Source organism: Coregonus lavaretus (assembly GCF_964263955.1).
Source record: "Coregonus lavaretus genome assembly, chromosome: 7".
NCBI classification, from domain to species: Eukaryota; Metazoa; Chordata; class Actinopteri; order Salmoniformes; family Salmonidae; genus Coregonus; species Coregonus lavaretus.
Window position 1 is genome coordinate 30,371,198 of NC_139994.1, and position 22,709 is coordinate 30,393,906.

Consider the following 22,709-nt stretch of genomic DNA (forward strand, 5'->3'; position numbering starts at 1 on the left):
ATTTCCTTCCTCTTCTTCAGAAATAAACATTTCCTCCCACTCTCTGGTCTCAGTTGCAATTCACAATATCTGTCATTGTTCCGAACACAGTATGGCCCGATGCCCTATCACTGTGATAAATTGCTCATGACATTATACTGTATATCAGCATCTGGTAGTAGGGTAGGCCTACTGATGTGACGTCCATACTCACTCTACCCCTCAGCTTCACCACAGTTTGACAGTCAGCACAATTTGGGGCCAGTTTTGACTACCTATATAATGGAGGTGGTTCAGTCAACCACACTTGCTTGATGAATGAGTGATCCTGCCAGTGAGACCTAAATGCTTGCCTTAGCTCCCTGGCCGGAAGCAATGCCTAGGCTTTATATCAGCGGGCTAACACGGTCTTGTGGTGTCCAGACAACCAAGTTCAAACCCAGACGGTCACATTGGTGTTGTGACCCAGATTCAGTCAGTTGATGCCGTCTATCACAGGTCATTGTGGAGAGGAGGCCTGCAGTATGATGACCAACCTTGCTTTTAACCTGAAGAGGTCAGGTCTATGCTCAGAAGGCATTGAGATAATCAGCTTTATTTTGAAAGGTTTTTTATTGGCAAACAGTCTTGTTGAACCTGAGTTCAAACCCAGTCGACCAGAAACTCACATATAGCCTATAAATCCCCACTGCCCTTCTCAGCAAAGGCTGCCATCAGTAACGGCCATCAAAATGGCTGTCATTGATGAACTGATTTGCTTGGTGTTAGTATGTTCATGGGTTGCAAGCAATTGGTTAATAAACATTGGTTGCAAGTGGTGTGTGTTAAATAGTTGAACACAGTGTTTGCCCTAATTCTCTTGTCTGAACACATCTCTGTTGAGTAGCTGTTTCAGGTGAGGGGATCGCTAGACACACAATCCAACTGAAACAATGGCAGTGTTTGAGAGCATTAGCGACTAGGCAGACTGACTGATCTACAAATCATCTTGCATCCAAATAACTAATTATACATCAGTCAGTCAGTTCATCCATTTAGTCAGTGATCAGACTGTAGAATTGATACTCTCAAGCACCAATGTGTTTGTTAGTCCACCCACTCAGATCTCTGATGTGAGTTAGATTTAAAGACATGCATGCTCTGGAACTTTGGCTACTAAGTATGTTTTACTATTTTTTTAAACCTCTTTGGGCTAGATGTGTCAATGTGTAGTTCATCCCGAGTGGCGCAGTGGTCTAAGGCACTGCATCGCAGTGCTAGCTGTGCCACTAGAGATCCTGGTTCGTGTCCAGGCTCTGTCGCAACCGGGAGACCCATGGGCGGCGCACAATTGGTCCAAGGTAGGGGAGGGTTTGGCCGGCAGGGATGTGGGTTCGTTTCCCACGGGGGGCCAGTATAAAAAAAATAAAAAATAAAAAATATGCATTCACTAACTGTAAGTCGCTCTGGATAAGAGAGTCTGCTAAATGACTGAAATGTAAATGAAATGATACATGCATAATCTCTGAGCAGAACTACTGTTTTACCTCAATTAGCCACGAAACCCCTAGTTTGAAAGCAAATGTTTTTCTGGAAGCTGTGCTCCGCCATTTTCCCCACGTGGGCCAGCCCCCTAGCAATTTGAGTTCTAGCCAATGAGCTTCAGCCTCTCACCATTTGAGTGGCAGCTAGCAAGATGCAGCGGAGCGAGAGAGTGAGCAATGAAGTTGTGCACATATCTGCACATACTGTATATGACGTAGTATATTTTCGGGGACCACTTTTGGCTCGTGAATGCTACTTTCAGACCTACTGGCTAAAAAGTATACAAAAGTATCAGATCATCTCTTTAACTCTCAATCTCATTACTGACTGGGTATTCAAAGCCATTAGGTCAACACTCAGTGGTGAGGTGATTAAACGGACTTACACACTGCACCCGGTCTAGTCTATGGATAGATCAAAGTCAAGCAGGCGGAATAACATTAATGAGACCAAAGGCGGCCATCATCATCTAAGACGGCTTCATCTCATCAATTACTGTTATGGAGCACTAAAGGGGAACTACAGTCAGTAATGGTCAGCCATAAAAGAGAACGTGAAACCTGTAAGTGGCAACAGAATAGATAGCTGTGTAGTAGTGTATGCCATTGCAGTGTTTTCTCAATGGGTCACAGTTGGTCTCTCCTGGGCTAAAGACTTATTTAGACTTATTGTGACTGGAATAAACAGGATTTGTTTAGGGTAGGTCACAATACTTTTTCAGATGTTTTAGGTTAGCCATAACCTAAAATACTTTGGGAGTCTTGACAAAAAAAGGAGGACAAATTAAAACATTTGATTTTAATTTACAGATAATCCAGTTTCATCAGGTCTGGTAACATAGCAGGTCCTTATATTGTTATTGAACAATTAAATTAACACAGAATCCCTTCATTTTGTTGCAGCTCCCGGTCTGCCTTCACAGTGGACTCCATGTCCCAGAATGCACGCTACTAATCTTTCATAAATGTGCTCCACTAGTGCAATGGAGCAACAGTAAGAGATGACTTTGCACTGAGATAGCTTATTTCACAGAGCGTTCCTCTAATTAGATGGGGGCTTTCCTCTTAAACATTCAACAACCAAAAAAGTAACTAAAGTCAGACTGAAGGGTTAGGTTCACAGTAAACTACATACAAAATGACAACACCATTCAAATATGGAGGAGGTACGCGCTGGGCAATGGAGTCCCACTCTGAGTCTACGGCTGAACTGAATTAATTCCCAATCTGATCAATGTGTGGAGATGCAGACAGAGCCACAGTGAGCGTGAAAAACGAAGTGCATCAGAATCAAAATGATGCGCCAATATAAATCTCAAAACAGACAAGACGTTAAGTGGTTTTCCAGGTTTGAGCAGTCGTTAGTGTCTGAGGTGAGTGAGTAGGAAGCATTGCCCCTTTCTTCCCCATGTGTCATTGGTGTCATCTTCATCATTATCATCTCCCAGGGACACAGTCATAGGGGTAGGCGCATCAACGTTGTGTAGTCCAGTGTGTCATCCAGTGAGTTCATACAGTATGAGGCATGGCTCTCGTAAAACAGCATTTCCCAGGATCCTCTGACTCTGACCAACATGGCTGACAGCAGCAGTAGCAGTTTCGACTCTCAATGCTGGTAAGTGTCAAACAAACACACAACCCTTTTCTGAAACAAGACGTTTTGGCAAAATGGCCAAAAGCACGCATATTCAGATTTTTTTACACATTCATGCAGACCTAACCACCATCCAAACATTAATACATATACATACCACAACTGCAGCCGTACTGTGTCATGGACGGATATCTAGATTTGTTTTAATCTAGACAAGTTACTTGTCAATCATATTGTAACCTATGTCAGAGTGGAGTTGGCCAGCGTTGGGTAGTGCCTAACAGTACTTGGAAGTGTGTTGTGTCAAGCATCCTGGGAAGAGGTGTGCGTCTTAGATAGATTCTGTGTGTGTGTGTGTGTGTGTGAGAGAGAGAGAGACGGGCTCAGTTTCCATGTGGTTCACATGACATTGGAGTGGAGTAAAGTTCCTGTCTGAAGGGAACAGGATCGATCAGGCTAGTCTTCACTAGCAGTCTCCAGTTTGTTCCTTCTAGAAGTGGGGGGGGGTACATTCTCCATGTCTCAGGGGTGAACAGCGCTCAACTTGACATTCTAACCATTCATTCCCCTATCAACTCCCCCATTTTACCATTAAATGGTCTGTCCTTCTCAAAGATTAAACCTCATCTCCTTCATCTTGGCTCAGTGTGGGCGCAGGAAGGTTTCAATACGGGGGTGTGTGGGTGAGTGGCTTGACCCTGTGTCCAACAGGTTTCTCTCTCATTCTCCAGGATCCATGCGTCTTAAGTGTCCTATGGGTGGAGAGGTGCACGGTTTGTGTGGTGGAGAAGAGCGAGAGAGAGGGGGGTTGGTGAGGGTTTAGGGGTGGGGAGGGGTGTTCCCCCACCCTCTGTTATAGCAGCTCCTCTCTTTGCTTTTTGCTCCTGGTGGGACCCTGGCTGTTTCTCAGGGTTCCATTCTGGGGTCGGAGGAGGTGTCCTCGTTCCCGGTCCGTCCACGGGACCCCTCCCTGCCCGTCGTCACTGTCCAGGTCAGAGTCAGAGCGCATGAGGGCCGAGGAGGAGGGAGCGGGGGCTGGCTTCATTCGGCCTGGTGGGGGAGAAAGGGAAGGGATCGGCGGTGTTAGACATATTCTAAGAAAATAAGGGACAGAGAGTAGGTAGTGTGTGTGTGTGTGTGTGTGTGTGTTACCAGCTCGGGGTGGCTGTAGCTCCAGGCTGTCCTGCTCTTCGCCATTAAGCATCTTGTAGCGGCTTTTACTCTTGTGGCGCACTTTACCCCTACGCCTGTTCAAAACACACATTCCTGTCAGTGTGCTTATTACACATTACTGTATGGACAATAAGTATGTATTTAAACAGAGTAGTATACCATGCAATGTAAAAGAAGCAACAATAATATTAATATACAAAATGTAAATCTCAATGTTAGTGGCACTCTTACCTGCGGTAACAACACATCATAACCCAGACAACTGTCGCGATGGCAACCACAATCATGAAGGATGCTACGGTCACGTACAGCACACTCCATTCTGAAAGAGAGAGAGAATCAATATAAGTCGCAGGTTGTCATAATGAGAAAGCTTGAATTCAGCACTTTCCTCACTTGCTATTTCCACTACAACGCTCTCTACTGTGTGACATACTCTGAAGTAAAGTCAGGCAGTCTCTTGACTCTTCACAGTATCCTAATATATAATCTCATAATCTTCAATTCCATGAGTGTCTACTCCGCTCCTTACCACAGTTGCTCTCTTGGTCCCACAACTGTGCTTTGATGAAATTCTCCATCCAGAAGGGGTGGCAGACACAGGTCCGCGTGAATGAGTCACAATCCCCGTGACTGGAGCAGTTCAGCTGACAGACTGCAGGGGGAGAGAGACGTTAGAGATGTGAACTTTGAATTCGGTCAGGCCACAGGCTTAGTGTCTTCTTGGTCAAAGACAACAAACCTATCCTAACTGTCTTGTAAGACTAATCTATCTAGCCCGGAGAACCATAAAAAAAAGATTAATTTCATGTTGCAAGTTAGAAAAAAGGTATGGGAAAGTCAACTAAGTTTCAATTAATTAGTCCTAATACATTACTCCATCTATGTATTCCTTTTCTCTTCTCTCGTGTCTTGATACTCACTGACTGTGTCCACCCGCCGTGCCTTGAAGATGAGGAAGTCGTTCTTCTGTTTGTGTAGTTTGTTGCGTAGCCCCAGAGCCACACTGTGACCGGACAGAGGGGGGCGACCCGGACCCCCAGACACCAAGAACACCAGACGAGTACTGAAAACAGAGGAATGGAGATGGGAAGAAATTAACAGTTCGCTCAAGCTGAGGACAAATTAAATGGGTTTGCTCATTGTGAGGAGAAATCAATAGATTAACTCAACCAGCTTAATAATGACTAATTCTTCGTAATTATAACTATTGCCTCTTAGTTTTTGTAACAAATAATCTCTCATGTGCATACCCTGTAAGTGTGGTAACAAAGTTACACATTGTTCATACAACCCCAAATAGTGTTATCAACGAATTTAATCAGAGTCAGATGGGCCAAAACAACACATGCTAAAATGTGTAGAAGAGTGTATGTCAGAGAAATCGTGTATTCCTGTGTTCTTGCACTTACATTGCAATATAGTAACGTACTGTGCCAATAAAGTTGAGTGAGTTGAATTGAAGCGACCGAATATAGTGGAAAGGAGCTGACCTGTGCTCGTTGAAGGCGCTGACCCCCCGTACGATGATGTCACTGTCGAGCACGCCCAGCAGCACACCCACCTGCCTGAGCAGCATGTCTCTCTGGCGGTGGGACACCTGGGACACAGACACCTCCAGCACCAGCTCCACCAGGTCACGCTGCCACACGTCTGACAGGAGAGAGAGGGAGGAGGACAGAGTGAGTAAGAGAAGAAGACTCTGGGATAATGATAGTGTGTGCAGAAGCTATTTCTGCTGTGTGTGTGTATGTGAGATCCAGTCTTAAATAGATTATTGCTCCTACTTCCCATAGATCTGAGTGGATTGGGTGTAAGGAATATGGTGGAAAAATAACCCTAGTATACCAAAAAGCTAGTTGTAGGTATAACCACATCCTTTTGATTCTTTCAGACCAAGTGTCTAGGGGTTGATTTTGCACTGGGCATGTGTGTTTGTGTGTATGTAGACCATGAGGAGCCCACTGACCTGGTTTGACCTCTACAGTCCCTCTGTCTGAGCTGCTCTGGCCCTTGCTGTCTGTCACAGTCAAGGTGAAGCTGTACTTTCCCTCCACCAGGTTTGTGAGGAACAGCACTGCCTGGTGGTCAGAATTGTTCAGTACATCCTGGGGGACAGAATACAATTAATTCTTCAAACAAGATGCATTTATTTGTATTTGATCAATTACAATGATATTTTGTCTCATGCTGATGACACATTTCTCAATTCAAAGTCTGAATAAGACATTGAATTATGTGATAATTGCAGAACGTTGTATTTTCTAGCTGCCTGCAATGGCCTACACTACTGAAAAAAGAAAAGCAGAAAAACTGTTGTCTGAGCAGAACACATTCTTATTCCAAATATTTCCAGTAGTAGGTCATTGTATGCAAATATTATTAAGCAGAATGTTTATCATGAGAAATGCAAGATAAGTATGGTAAGAATGCTTTTACTTAATACAACATGAAGAGGGAAATGTATGCTAGATTGTATTTGTCTGTTTACTTACTATGGGTTCATTGTACAGCTCACCTAATATTTCATAATATTTTCTGTAAATATTTATGTTATTCGTTATAGTACCACGGAGTGGACTCTATCTCTCACCCCTGCTGCAGGGCTACTGTCGTCACGGGTCCACAAGTAGCTGACTCCGCCCTTGTCGTCTGTGGAGTGGGAGCCGTCCAGGGCTGCAGTCCGTAGGGGCAAAGAGATGGCCGGGCTGGACTGGACATGGGCTACTGGGGGCTGGTCCAACTCTGGTAGAGAGAAAATACACATTTAAGGACATTGCAGTGCCAAAGAGTATTCTGAAATACTCTGTGTGCGGTTTCCATGCACCTCGTAAAACTATAGGTGTGAGAGTTATACTTTAGTTATACTTCAAAGAGTATTGACATTCAGCTCAGCTAGACTTCAGTTGACAGTTAAGTGAGACCATTACCTTGTCTAGCCTGTTTTTGAAAGCTTCAAAGAGTTACGTCTCTGATACATTGCCTTGTAGGCAAACACACACAGAGGACAGTTACCCTCTCGGACGATGACCGTGACCGTGTCGGTGCTCGCCAGATTCCTCTCGTCCGTCACGGTCAGGCTGAACTCGTACTCGCCCACCTGTAGCCCTGTTACCGTGGCAACTGCGCCATCAGCATTCTCGATCTTCACTCCATCCGGACCCCTGAGAGGAGAGAGACAACCATCACAGAGTCAGACGTGGAGAAACAGCAGTTCCACTATCAGCACAGAACTGTGCCATATAACATGAGAGATGGAAGTGAAGAGAGCTCAAAAAAGTGTCATCTCCACTCCCATATTGCCTCTGGTAGTTGAACTAAGTGTCACTCTCAATCACAGAGAACAGGGAGCGTGCAATTTGCCAAAGTGTGGTGTGTGTGTATTTGGGAGTGTGTATGTGTGTGTGTGAGAGAAAGTGAGTGTGTGAGCTCAAAAGTGAGCATGCATGCAGTTGTGTGTGTGTGTGTGTGTGTGTGTGTGTGCGTCTATGTGCATGTTGTGTCCGCCTGTCTGTGCATACGTGTGTGAGTGTGTGAATACTGACTTGCTCTGTTTCCAGTGGTAGGTGGAGATATTCTGGTCGTCCGTGCTCTTGCTGCCGTCTAGAGTTGTGCGGTCCACAGGCAGGGTCAGCTCCTTCTCTGGGCCGGCGTCTGCTACTGGGGGCTTATTGTTCTCTGAGGACGATGGAACACAAGCAGGCTCAGGAGAACATAGACTTTTGTGACATTATGGGAGGACAATATCCGTACATAACTATTTTCATGTACAGAATCGTGCCAGTTGTTTGTCTCTGTTCTCAATGTATGTTTCATCAAGGTTAAACCAACATCCATTCAGATATGTTATATAATAGAATGAGACAAAATGTGTGTCTTATTTCATGTAAAACAGGCATGATATTCAAGCAATTACCACTGCAGTGATGTTGACATTAGCCATAGATACACATGATCTATGTGCTGCTGGTTTACCTGGCTGGACGATAACGGTGACCTGTGCCGTGTCCTGCTGTCCGGCTGTGTCTGTGACAGTGAGCTGGAAGGTGTAGTCTCCTTCCTGCATGGCAGACAGCTGCAGAGTGGGAGTCCGCACGCCCTATAGGACGAAGAGAAGAACTGTCACGATGGGAGAGAAGAATTTCCCTTTTTTTGGTGTCGAAATGAAGAATTTCCACTTTTAAAACAACAAAAAGGCTATAAACTAACAGCTCGAATCCCCTTGATTTCTAGTTAAGACCTGTGCATGGTCCCTGACAAACTGAAGCCTCCCCTGGTGCTCCTCTCTCACCTGCATCTCCACTACCTTGCCCTTGCTCTCAGGGCTGAGCGACCACTCGTAGGCCAGCGGCTCGTGGTCGTCCGCGCTCTGGTTGCCGTGCAGCGTGACAGCATTGCGCGGTAGCGTGATGACCTGGTTGGGCCCGGCGTTGGCCACCGGCCGGTAGTCCATGGCCTTGTTGACCGACAGCGTGGCCTGGGTGGAGCTCTGGGCCCCGTCCGAGTCCGTAACCGTCAGACTGAAGGGGAGAAAATAGGGAGAAAAGTTTTGCTTCTGTCTAAGACCGAGCCTTCACCTATGGCTGAAATGGGGAGAGGGGCGTGGGCAAATGCTTGTGAAATGGTATGAGGAAAACAGCTGAAGAAAGAGATCGAAGAGGAATACAAAGGAGAAGACAACAGAACATGCCCACAGAAAAAAAAAAGGTATCTTTAAGCAATAAGGCCCGATGGGGTGTGGTATATGGCCAATATACCACGGCTAAGGGCTGTTCTTACACACGACGCAACACAGATACAGCCCTTAGCTGTGGTATATTGGCCATATACCACAAACCCAGAGGGGCCTTATTGCTATTATAAACTGGTTACCAATGTAATTAGAGCAGTAAAAATAAATGTTTTGTCATATCCGTGGTATACGGTCTGATATACCACGGCTGTCAGCCAATCAGCATTCAGCGCTCGAACCACCCAGCCTAAGAACAGCCCTTAGCCGTGGTATATTGGCCATATACCACACACCCCCTTGTGCCTTATTGCTTAAATATGTAGAGAAAATATAAGACAGTGCATGCCCATGGAGAAGACAAGGTAACAGTGCCTGGAGGTATACAAAGGTAATGAAAGTGTAGGCACTAGGTAGAGAAACTACAAAGTGCCACATACCCATTGAGAAGACACGGTAACAGTACCTGAAGGTGTAGTTCCCTGGGACCAGGCCGGTAAGGGTGAGGATTTGGGTGTCTGCCGAGACCTTCTCCTCCCTCAGCGGGCCCTTCACCTCCTCCCAGTGCCACGCCACCACCTTGTCATCGTCTGTGCTCTCTGAGGGGCCGCACACAGGGAGAGGAGGAAGACAGGAAAGGAAGAAAAGGGAGGAAAAATAACTGGTTAAAAACAAACAGTCCATAAATGTATAGGCCACCCTGCCTATACTTTTGCTCCAGTCTCAACCCTGTTTACAAAAGTTTGTCTTCCCATCGTTTTATGTAAGCTGATTATGTAAGAACTGCCCAGGGTCTTGTTTGGAGGGCCTTTGCGCCAAACCAAAGATAAACATCTAGCATTATAGGGTAAATACCGGTTCTCAACCTAAAATGGTCTAGCTATAATCTAAATAAAGACACCCTTGACCAAATTGGTATTTTTTTTGTCAGCAAACAACTAGACAAGATGCAACATAAAATCCCTTTTGACATCCACAGATGGTGCAATTCTAGTTTATCTGATTTGATTGTGACCAACGAGCCAGTTGAACTCACGGCTGCCGTCGATCACCGTGGAGCTGGTTGGCAAGGATATCTCCTGGAACTTTGGGGAAACCACAGCGACGGGTGGCTTGTTTACCCGCGGCTCTGTGAAGTGGAAGAGGTTAGCTAATTGGCTGTACGGTACAGCTGGGTCGTGTTCATTAAGGCACGAGCAGCAAAACATTTTGCAATGGAAAACGAAAATTAGCATTTCTTATTGGACAACTCCAGGTAATCCATCCCTGTTTCAGTCTGTTATCTTCCATTTGGTTCTAACGAACACGACCCAGGTACGAGTCATCGTCGACATTTCAGTATAAGCCCATTAAATGGGAGAGTCAGGGGAGGAGCCCTTTAATATATGTTACAGTTTACACATGTTCCTACAAAAGAGCATATCAAACACAATCAATACGAGTCATGTTAGTTTAACCCCCACCTGGTTTGACTGTTACGTTGACATAGCCCTCTCCGTGTACTCCGTCACAGTCCACAGTCACCTCAAACTCATAGAGCCCCACTGTCAGCTGGACACATGAACAAGAGCCAGAGAGAGGTTGAATTGGAGTGAATACTATAAGAATTGTTTCTCATAGTGTTACAGTACTGTATAAATGGTTCTAGTCATAAATTCAATCAGATAAGAGGCATGAGTTTGAACAGAGAGAGAGAGAAAGTGATGAGAGGTAATGGTTGAACTAATTCAAGTAGCTGTACCTTGCTGAGTTTGAGTGTCTTGCTGTGCTTCCCCTCCATCTCTCCACTGTAGTCTTTAGGATGAGTTCTCAAGAGCCAGTCAAATACATAGTTGGTCCCTTTCGAGAAGTGAGAAAGATGAATCAAAGCCGAGGATTTAAGCTATGACTAATGACATGCATGGATACAGAGCTAGCCTTAGCACCAGTCTGTTTTCTACGTTAGCTCAGTCCTTTGTCGTTGTCATGCCAAATGAAACAGATATGCTTCTACAGAATTAGGGTGAGATGTGGACTACAGGGGGTGTGTAAATCCTGTGGTGTATGATACAGTATAACAAAGTAATAATACAGGTAGGCTTAGTAGTAGTACCTGGCTGGGGCGCTGGCACCACAAAGGCATTGAGTTCCACCTCGTTGCGCGGCAGCGTGACCTCCACGCTCTCGCCTGCCGACACCACCAATTCCCGCACTGTTATGGAAACCACAGGATTTACATGGATTGAAATGGAGGGCGGAACACTGAAACAGAAGTTCATTCAAAGTGCAAACAGTAGACATACATCTGCAGTGGGTGCCAGTTTATGAAATGGGAGTAGATGTTTAGAGCTACATATTTTTCCTTCCATGATGACATACCTCAACACATCCATTTTGTTATTAGTATCTTATTAACCAAACAGTTGTTGAGGATAGGTTTTGAGGGATATTAAGTCAGAGTTTAGCATCCACTGCCTTACCAGCCTGGGTTGGTGATGTAGTGATTGTAGGAGCAGTAGTGGGAAGCACAAAGCTGCTGTTGGAAGATGCTGTGTCTTTGCTGTCCTCTGATGTAGAGTTCTGCTGTGATGGTGATGGAGCTTCTCCACTTCCATTGGTTAACTGGCTGTGATTCTTATCAGATGTTTGAGGGAGAGCTACTCCGCTGGTGATGCCGACTGTTGGAGCTGGATGCTCTACATCCTTGGAAACCCGCTGCCAAGATATGGATGAACTTCATGAACTTCAGATAAGCATGGAAAGATGACTAAAGACATTGGCTACATTGTACAGTCTTCAATAGCCTTCATGAAGTAACTATTGCAGTTACAGTGCTTTCGGAAAATATTCTGATCCCTTGACTTTTTCCACTTTGTTACGTTACAGCCTTATTCTAAAATTGATTAAATTATATTATTTCCCCTCATCAATCTACACACAATACCCCATAATGACAAAGTGAAGAAAAAAAAACAGGTTTTTAGAAATGTTTGCACATTTATAAACAAACAAAAACAGAAATACCTTCTTTACATAAGTATTCAGACCCTTTGCTATAAGACTCAAAATTGAGCTCAGGTCCATCCTGTTTCCATTGACCATCCTTGAGATGTTTCTACAACTTGATTGGAGTCCACCTGTGGTAAATTCAATTGATTGGACATGATTTGGAAAGGCACACACCTGTCTATATAAGGTGCCACAGTTGACAGTGCATGTCAGAGCAAAAACCAAGCCATGAGGTCGAAGGAATTGACCGTAGAACTCAGACACAGGATTGTGTCGAGACACAGATCTGGGGAAGGGTAGCAAAACAATTCTGCAGCATTGAAGATCCCCAAGAACACAGTGGCCTCCATCATTCTTGAATGGAAGAAGTTTGAGCCACCAGGACTCTTCCTAGAGCTGGCCGCCCTGCCAAACTGAGCAATCGGGGGAGAAGGGCCTTGGTCAGGGAGGTGACCAAGAACCCGATAGTCACTGACAGAGATCCAGAGTTCCTCTGTGGAGATGGGAGAACCTTCTAGAAGGACAACCATCTCTGCAGCAGTACACCAATCAGGCCTTTATGGTAGAGTGGCCAGACAGAAGCCACTCCTCAGTAAAAGGCACGACAGTCAGCTTGGCTATTGCCAAAAGGCACCTAAAGGACACTCAGACCATGAGAAACAAGATTCTCTGGTCTGATAAATCCAAGATTGAACGCTTTGGATGTCAAGCGTCATGTCTGGAGGAAACCAGGCACCATCCCTACGGTGAAGCATGGTGGTGACAGCATCATGCTGTGGGGATGTTTTTCAGCGGCAGGGACTGGGAGACTAGTCAGAATCGAGGGAAAGATGAACGGAGCAAAGCACAGAGATCCTTGATGAAAACCTGCTCCAGAGCACTCAGGACCTCAGACTGGGGCAAAGGTTCACCTTCCAACAGGACAACGACCCTAAGCACACAGCCAAGACAACGCAGGAGTGGCTTCAGGACAAGTCTCTGAATGTCCTTGAGTGGCCCAGCCAGAGCCCGGACTTGAACCCGATCAAACATCTCTGGAGAGACCTGAAAATAGCTGTGCAGCGCCTCTCCCCATCCAACCTGACAGGGCTTGAGAGGATCTGCAGAGAAGAATGGGAGAAACTACCCAAATACAGGTGTGCAAAGCTTGTAACGTCATACCCAAGAAGACTCAAGGTTGTAATCGCTGCCAAAGGTGCTTCAACAAAGTAAGTACTGAGTAAAGGGTCTGAATACTTAAGTAAATGTGATATTTTTATTTTTTTATTTTTTATAAATGTGGAAACATTTCTAAAAACCTGTTTTTGCTTTGCCATTATTGCGTATTGTGTGTAGATTGATGAGGGGTAAAAAACGATTTAATCAATTTTAGAATAAGGCCGTAACATAACAAAATATGGAAAAAGTCAAGGGGTCTGAATACTTTCCGAATTCACTGTAAGAAATTGCATAGCTTACATTAACACATAAGTTAGGGAAATAAGGTTGTCATGCATGTATAACTTTATATGAGGGTATTTAGTCTTTGCTTTCATCTACTCTGTCCCAGAAGGAAGAAGGGAGGGTAAACAGGAATCTATGACTCAACTACAGTACTGTAACTTTCCGTTGACTCACAATGCTAGAAAGTTGGTTGTCCAACCCATGTTTCTGGCTTCCCTTTCCTGTTGTTGCCCACCTCCGCCTTCTCCTCCGAGCTGTGGTGGTGCCCTTTGAAAGCTGCTGCAGGAGCCCCAGGGACTCAATGTGGGGCTGGGGGAGAGAAGTGACTTGACAGACCCCTCTTTTGGAGCAGCTCAGTAGCACACAGCGCCCCCCCAGGCTCCACACGGCGCTGCAGGCGGGCTCCAGGCAGCATGATTCCCAGCAGCTGGCGCTGTTCCTCCCCACGGCCAGGGGGCGCCAGCCTAAACCAACCACGCTGCTCCAGTGGATCCCCAACACTCCCCCTGTCACCCGGCAGATCTCGGCAGATACACCTGAATAGGGAAAGAGGGTGAACGAGAGTTGTTATAGAGTGTGTATAAAGAGGATGTGATCAGTGACTATGCCATCTGGGCCAAAGATGGGTATTTTCGGTGGGTACTTGGGGCCAATGTTCCCGCTAAGCTGGGTGCTTGCGCACAGTAGCCCTGAGACTGCTGCGCAGCTCTCAAGGGACTGCCGCGTAGAAATATCAGCCCACAGAGAGAAGCAGGAGATTGAACTTCACTCAATTTTCTAAAGCAGTGGTCACCAACCGGTCGATCGTGACTGGTTGATCTCCAAGGGATTCCTAGTCAATCACAACCCAACAATAAAGCCTTGTGTTCCTATTTTGTTTTATTCGTCTCGGGCTGTTGGCGGTAGGTGCACCTGATTCAGCTGCCCTGCGTGCCGGGTAGGCAAACTGTTGCCATTTTGAACCATTTCATGTGTCTGAAGGTACAAACACTGCCTTCCCAGCGGGCCCAGAGAGCAAATCAAGTGCTCTATAGGCCTACCACTGGCCAATCGGATGGCTCAGATTACCGTGTCTGCAGAAATGTAGCGGGCATAAAAGAAAGCTAAAGCAAAGTTGATACTGTGAGATTTCAAAACGTTTAAACCAAGACTAGAGAGAAACTGTCAACGAATACAGCAAAGAGCTACTGTTTTTATGAGTGAGTTCATGTTTAAGTTCCTACTCAGCATACAACACTTTTATAAGCCATAAAATGTGCATTCTTCCTATTTCCACTCAGCGCTACAACAAGCAAATTATTTAAATGTATGCACACTCAGCTGTGCCTCACAAGTAATACAACAACAGATCTATTACCGGTGTGATTATTGGCCCTCCTGTAGCTCAGTTGGTAGAGCATGGCGCTTGCAACGCAAGGGTTGTGGGTTCGATTCCCACGGGGGGCCAGTATGAAAAATGTATGCACTCACTAATTGTAAGTCGCTCTGGATAAGAGCGTCTGCTAAATGACTGAAATGTAATCATATAGCCTACCTCAAATTTAGAAATATAACAAAACAAAATGGCCCGAACAACAATGCATTGGCAGGTCAATTCAAGCAAAGCCAATATGCGGTGATAATGTATTGGGCCTATAGCTTACTGCACAAACCTCATTGCTACAGTCCTGTTTTTAATTGGTTAATGTTGCATAGGCTTACGTTTTTTCAAGTCATGTGAGCGGTAGATCTCTGTTTACATTTTGACTCAGAAAGTGATCTTGACTTAGAAAAGGTTGGTGACCACTGTTCTAGAGTTTTCCCTGTTAACACTACCAACGTTTCCCTTTACTGTGGCAATTGTGATCGATTCAACGCAATATTAGCCACTTTCAATGCAACATACCGAAACAAAACAAACTATGCAAGAGATTTTGTTGTAGGCAGAACGCATCTGAGTAGGATTCTATTGCATTCACAACCTCTACTCAGCCCGTACTCTACACAGACCAGTGCGGCATAAACAATCAGAGCTGCTGTAGGCCTATATGCAAATAGACCATTGCCATATATGGATCTGTGCCATTTACATTGAACTGGACTGTGTTTACAGTATGAGCGGTCATGAGTAGATGTGCTTGTTTTGAGATCAAAGCGAGAGCTGCCACGTAGCCAGGTGTGCACATTTTGTTCATATCCTTTGATAGTTATTGAGTTATTAGCCCAGTTATAGATCATTTGTAGTCAGAAATAGGGGAGTGATTGCTTCCTACAAGAGCACAGAACGTGTACATTTCTAGGCATCTTTGAAAAGCGAGTCAGGTAAAGAGCTTTTTTTTCTCTTAAAAGGGGCATTGTTGTATTTTGAGACAGGCTTGAATAAGCTAAGTAGCCAATAGGCAGAGGGTAGCATAATTTGTCTGATTCTCTGTAATAATGGTATGGGAACAATAATGCATTTTATTTTGTAAAGTGGTTTCTTGCATCAAACAACAACATTTTCAGTCACCTCCTTGTCTGAAGGACAAGTGGATAAACAGATTAATGTTTATCTCAAAAGCCGCAAGGTTTTTTCTCAAAAATCTAATGCAATGTAGGGCTACATTGAACACCACACATTGGCTAATACTGTAGGCTGAATGATAGAACAGCTATTTCCATGTTAAAATGTTATGGGATGCATTTTCTCCATTGTTTTTTTATGGCAGGCCACTCTGGTAGGCCTACATTATGATCAAATAGCCACAGTAGCCTACATGCTTGGGGCCCTGAGTATGTTGGTTTTAGTTCCTTCTTTTTTGGCTCTGGGAAGCCAGGTGTGTGCAGTCAGAGCAATCAGTGACATTAATGTGCTAGACAGATGAGAAAAACAGCTGACACTGGTTTTGCGCCCCACTGATTTAGGGCATGGATGTTTTGTCATTGACATTTTCAACTTGTAACAAGCTTTAGCCTACAATGTCATCTCTCTATAGCCATATGCACCTTGCAAATGCAATCTCTTAACATACAGTTACACTCCAGACATGCATGAAGCTCAACTGCTCAATGAAGTCACAGCGGTAAAGGGAAAATGAGGGCTTTCCCTGACAAAACAAAACCGTGATTAGGCTTCATTATCACCAAGGTCAAAAGTCCTATCATCAGGGCCTCAAGAACATAAACAAAAAGGCAGGATGAGTGTGTCTCTAGACAAGACATGGCACCAACCATCACCAACTCAGACACTCACTGACAGCACAGCTATTCCCATGGCTATTGTTGCCATAGCTCCAGAGCTGAATATTATGGGATGTGGGTGTAACTTAAACTCCCTGAAACACTGCTTGCAGCGATTGAGCCCCTTTGCTTTCTTTTAGAGAATGGACCCTTTCGCCTCTGTTTAGTCATTCCCCCGCTACCCGAGCGCCACTGACTCACAGAGGCCCCATTGTCCGGCCTACATTGTAACTCACCATGCCTTGTGGCATCACTCACCCACACTGTAAAAACAGCCATTCAGAGTGGAGCCACCATGAAATATGCATACACGCCTCAGAACCAACAGGCAGTATAAACAATTACTATCAACCAGATAAACACACAAAGTAAAGAGATGCCAAGGTGTAAGACACACCCAATGTAATAAAGGCAAGCATCTATTGTTAGACAATGGTATTACATTTTAGTCATTTAGCAGACGCTCTTATCCAGAGCGACTTACAGTTAGTGAGTGCATACATTATATTTTTTCATACTGGCCCCCCGTGGGAATCGAACCCACAACCCTGGCGTTGCAAACGCCGTGCTCTACCAACATCCCTGTCATACCAACATACCAACATCCCTGTATTCATGTTGTAATGTTTTAGATTCAATAAAGTGTATGTTAAGTACAACAAAATAATCAAATCAATGAATTGATCTCATTCATTCTTACATCCTGGACAAGCATGACACCGTGAATAATTCCAGAGAAATGTATTGGTGCATTTTACCTGTGGGAGGAACTAAGTAGCACAAGAAGCCCAGTGATAGGAAAAGGAGATGATGTGGCTGTGTCAATCGAGGTTGACTCCAGCTGAACAGGTTCTGAAATGCATAGGACATTTTCCACGAGGACCAAAGACCTGGACAGAACAGAAACAGTTGTCAGGATTGTGTAACATTACTAGCCTGAAAATCCAGACTGAATTCCACTCAATAGTGAAACAATAGTAAAGCGTAGCATGCTTCAGTCTGGATTTCCAGGCTACAACATTACACCACCTTGATGTAATTCAACACCGGCACAAAGAAGCCGCTATGCAGGGATTTACATTTAAAGTCTGAAAGGCACTTGCCAATCGAGCAAGTCAGGAGTATTTTTGGGTTGCCCCGAAGATTATGATCACTTGACCGTAAATTTAAATTGGCTATTTCCACACAGAAGTGCCATATATTGCCTGCCTTTCACCTAAACATAGGGGAGGAATCAGAAAGATCAGTACTGAAATTCTTTATATTTTGGTTGTTTTCAGTAAACAAAATCTCAGAGTAGGCTCCGCTGGCATAAATAGTCTGTCTTTCACTTAAACAATGGGGAGGAACCAGAAAGATGAGTATTAAGCTACTGGAATTCTTTGCAGGTGGTTTTCACCTTTTTCTTTTTACCACCTGCTCAATCGGGCATCCTCAGAGCAGGCTCAACTTGCGTGACTGCTCAGTTCACTTACCCCAGGCAATACAGCAACCCTTAATGTCAATCCCAGCTAAGGCTATTGTAAACATTGTATCATTTTCAGACATGAATGAGTCAGACAGTACAACAGGTGATCAAATACAATTGGGTGCATTAAGGTCACATAAGCTTTTACAGTACAGTATATTTACCTTTCTCCGAGAGCAGCTGGAGTTCGCTTATGTAGGGAGGGAGGTACAGTGAGGTGAAGGGTGAAGACAGGTCAACACCAGCACTATGTGGAAGAGCAGCTTCAACATGACACTCCCTCTGACCCTCAACTGCCCTGGAAGACTAGAGAGCAACCTGGGGGGAGGAAGAGGGGGGGGGGGAAAGAAAGAGGTTTCACCTGAGATTTTTTAGAATGTAGTAACGAGCGGCTGTTCTATAAGCACTTGTAACAGGCTTTGGTTTTACAGAAATTCTGTTTGAGAGACTAATGAGCATTGTTAAATATTTGAGTGACAGGTGTTGTCTGTGTTATTTATATATGTCAACTATTCACCTGCTGGCATAAGCTTTCACTTTCATGCACTCTTCTTCTAAAACATTATTTATTGTAAAGGGTGAGGTGCGGATGGAATGTGGTTAAGACACATTTCAAATATTGAAGGGACAGCAGGTGGACTGCATTTTATAATGTTTTAGTACTTAAGCTGAAAACAATTATTTGTATTTTTATGAAAACACACAAGATGTCAGCAGGTACCAAACACACAATGAAAAAGGCATTTCAAAAACAATATAATTGTGTGGAGGGTTTCAGGTCATTTACAACAACAATATTTTTGCTCTTGAAGAAGTCTGTTTTTGTAACTGGTCATTTCCATGTAAAATGACCTATGAGCACCAACATGTGAAGTTCATTGGAGCATTTTAAATTGGGTGTCAAATGAAAGCGAAGAGTCTATATTTTTGAGAAATTAAGGCATATATACATTTTTCAACCATTTTCCATGCAAAAAATTAGGAATATGCAAAGGCTTTGATTTAATCTACCAGAAAAAGTCTTAAAGGTCTTAAATATGCAGTTGCTATGTACATTTTTGGACTTCTAAATAAATTATATGTACCCATTGATTCTTAAAGAATCTAATATAAATGCCTCATGAGTTTAGTTCAACTGTTGTACTCCATCAGAACCCAAAATATAAGCTTGTTTTACAAATCAAATATTTTTTGTCACGAGGTGAATACAAAAGGTGTTTGCTAGCTTATGAGCCCTTCCCAACGATGCAGACTTAAATAAAAATGGTAACATTTTTCCTACTTACAGACCTCTACATGCTTTGTAAGTAGGAAAACCTGCAAAATCGGCAGTGTATCAAATACTTGTTCTCCCCACTGTATATACAGGGAGTACCAGATCAATGTGCAGGTGTACGAGCTGTTTGTAAACAAAGTAAATGCAGCAAACACTGTATAGCCTCAAAACAAGGTTAAAACTATAATTTTGATATCATGGATGGTCAGTCCTTGCATCCATACCTCCGTCTATTAATTTGAGAGTGGTTACATTTTTCCAGTCCCATCCCTCAACTTTTTAGAGAAACAGGGGCGGGGAATGTTTAATTACATACCTACAGTAGAAGAGGAGAATCTTATTTATAATTATGTGAACTTTATTTCTCAACTCCTAATATTGAGCAAATTACACTCACTGGAGTATCTGACATAGGCTTTGAAAAAGCACCCACAAATAGGCTACCAGTGCAGCAAGTTCTGCTGGCTGCTGGCTGCTGATAAACATGACTTTCTGCAAACACATGGCTAACCTAAACAGCTGTTCTTAAAATGTGAAAATGTGTTTGGAGTTACCTTCTAGCTAATAGGCTGTTAGAGTTTACACTTCCTCTTCCAATTATAATGTGGGGAGGTCAAAATAATGATCAACGATCTACCAAATGTATTTATTTTAAAATGTTGTTTACTTCTCCTTGCCATTATCATTCACCTGCTAAGACAAGACAGGTGAAAAATTATTTTTTTAACGTATGATGGGGGTCCCTGGGTTGCCAGTTTGCCTGCGAGGGGGTCCCTGGGCAAAAAAAAGGTTGAAGACCCCTGCTCTACTCTATTCTACTGAGCTCTACTGTGCTGTACTTTGATGTCCATACTGGTGAAACATAGATGTTAATGATTGGTTCAGATTTAGTCTGGTCCAAACCAACCAAATTTGGTCTTGTTTGGTGGCGGAGCTCATTAAAATAATAGCCAGTGGTAGAATAATAGTCAAATATGCAAAGGAGGATATTGCATATTTCTACCTTTGTGTACCTATTCAGGATACATCCCCATGAAGAGAATGATATTCATACCCATAATTATGCATTTCTGTGTAGTCCAGATCAGGGACCCATGATGAAATTCCGTTACCGGGTGTAAATTCACTTCACTTAATGTAGTTCAATAACCAAAAGAGATGTTTTCAAACTCAAGGTGTCATGTCATAGCTGACACCCCATTATTTTTGCATACATCTTTGAATCTTAATTTGGAGAAATATTTAAGAGAGTTTTTGGAAAACGTGGTCACATAAAAAACAGAGGAAGATTTTCTCTGAATTCTGTCACCAAACTTTGCATCTGCACAGCTCTTCCAGTAAATGTGTTTTTGTAAAATGTTCAGTGTAAATTGATAAAAGTTGTCCTTATGCATAGAATTGTATGGTTTGTTAAACTTTGAAATCAATGGTTTTGGTTTGGCATGCATTTTAAGTGAAAAATCTTAGTCTCTGCGCAATTCCATTATCGTGGAATTGCCCAACTACAGTAGGCAGTCTTACTGGAGTCTACAGAATTTCATATGAGCTGACAGGAAAGTGCATTTGAGATTAGTTAAGATAGACACAACGACTTACCAGTAGTTGACACACAAGTATGAGCTTCCTCAAAACGTTCAGCTGCCACTTTAAGACGGCTATGGCTTATCTGACCAAAACAACACAGCATTTTCACACCTATCTTTTTGCTATGGAAGTGAGTTCCAGCACTTAGTGGCCTTCTCCTAGTACGTACAAAGCTTAGCTTGAGACACAATATCAAGCATATCGGAATAACATGGCAGCAGCAGTTGGTCCCACAGGTTTGCCTGGTAGGACTGAAAACGTTATCCTGATAAAGAATGATGGCTGTCACAAAAGCCTGGCTTTTAGAAGTTGTTTATGGCTTTTAGAAGTCCAATTGGCTTTGTTTCCAGTTCATTTAGGTTCCTTTCATATAAAACAAAAAGGCAAAAGTAAAAAACACTTGGCTGTCAGTTATTCTAAATTATAGTGACATTTGCATTTTGGCAGCTCAGTGGCTCGAGACCAGTCGTGACTGCACAAGTGCGCTCGCTCTGTCATGTGACTCAGTCCCTGGGATGCCAACACTGTCACTGGGATGCCACCACGGTCACTGGTTTTTTAGAAGCAAGTTCCAATGAGAAAAAAATCAGACAACGATCTCTGCGACGGTAAACTTTAGAGCCGAGAAAGGTTTCCCCGGCTTTTTCTTCCACCTCCCCTTCTCTCAGCAAGGCTAATCAAAAACACACTGGTAAATCCTCTGTTGGCTGCTGTAGACAGACAGTTCAGAGGAGCACTTTCTCTGATTACAGAATGCCCCCCAGTCTTTGGCACTGCCTCGTTTCAAATGACGACACATTCAGATATTTAATAGACATTTCCATTTGAAACCCTGCAAATGAAAAACAAATTATAATAATCATGAAGATGCATGAGTAGCCTAGACTTATGGCCCATAAGAAAGGTAGCCAAGTTTTTTTTACAAGCTGAACATTGCCATAGGCTAAGCAAGCTAATCATCTCTAAAAACCTTCCTCACAGTCGACATCAGTAGCCAAGGTTGCGCAGTTGACACACTGACAATGATCTATGCCTGAATAAAAATTACCTTCTACCATTATAATCATACTTAGATACATATGTTATTGATATTCAACATCACCGGTTAACATGACAGGTGTAACAATGCCATATATCTCGGTATAATCCTGGATCCCCCACGTCCAGGTACCAGCTGTTTATACTGGTGTGGCTTTTGAACCTGGTATCATTAGCCAACTCACTGATCGAATGCATGCAGTTTATCGTGCGCGAGACGTGTCACGCCACTGTATTATCGTATGATAGTCGAAATTGTAGAATAAACTCACCAGTCGTCGTATTAAATGTTTCGGTTTCTATGTTTGACGTAGGATACGTCGTCGTTGCTCGCTGTTCACTATTTCGGTCAACACTTACCGCTGTGAAGCAGGCAAGAATTACGAAGTACTTCCGGGTCACGGATTTTAGGACTCCTTCATAATAAGATTCCCTTCCTGTATACGTTGTAAATGAATAATTAGGCCGAAAATAATAGAAAATTGGTTATTGTGGCAAATTAGCTTAAATCCAATATTTGTTTCATATTGGACATACATATTGCACCTTACACAATGTTTGTGTAGCCTATGTTGTGTCGCAGTAAAAGGGGTGTCCATTCTACTCAGGAGCACTTTTAGTTTCCAAATCCACAGTTCCACCCAGAGGAGCATCTTTGCTCATTTTGCAGCCAGGTGACCCGTGATACAAGTCAGTTTTAGACGTCCATCCATGTC

At 43.6% G+C, this 22,709-nt stretch overlaps 1 protein-coding gene across 2 annotated transcripts; it reads right to left on the bottom strand.

The window, feature by feature from the left end:
• Positions 1–2,286: 2,286 nt before the first annotated feature.
• Positions 2,287–22,353, bottom strand: LOC311131732 (dyslexia-associated protein KIAA0319-like protein). Of its 2 annotated transcripts, XM_084164853.1 has the most exons (23): positions 22,266–22,353; positions 20,968–21,787; positions 18,260–18,413; positions 17,386–17,517; positions 13,604–13,965; positions 11,458–11,692; positions 11,091–11,189; positions 10,740–10,837; positions 10,462–10,549; positions 10,035–10,127; positions 9,465–9,597; positions 8,561–8,789; positions 8,245–8,368; positions 7,815–7,947; positions 7,285–7,433; positions 6,863–7,014; positions 6,239–6,377; positions 5,763–5,922; positions 5,193–5,335; positions 4,802–4,924; positions 4,501–4,591; positions 4,249–4,343; positions 2,287–4,146 (listed from the first exon to the last, which is right to left on the bottom strand). In XM_084164853.1, exons 4-23 carry the CDS (start codon positions 17,495–17,497, stop codon positions 3,950–3,952), a joined length of 2,955 nt encoding a protein of 984 aa, XP_084020979.1. In that variant the 5' UTR covers positions 17,498–17,517; positions 18,260–18,413; positions 20,968–21,787; positions 22,266–22,353; the 3' UTR covers positions 2,287–3,949. The 2 variants fall into 2 exon arrangements, with proteins under 2 accessions (XP_084020979.1, XP_084020980.1); XM_084164854.1 differs by lacking the exon at positions 20,968–21,787 and having other exon boundaries at positions 22,266–22,348.
• Between the last annotated feature and the right edge of the window lie 356 nt (positions 22,354–22,709).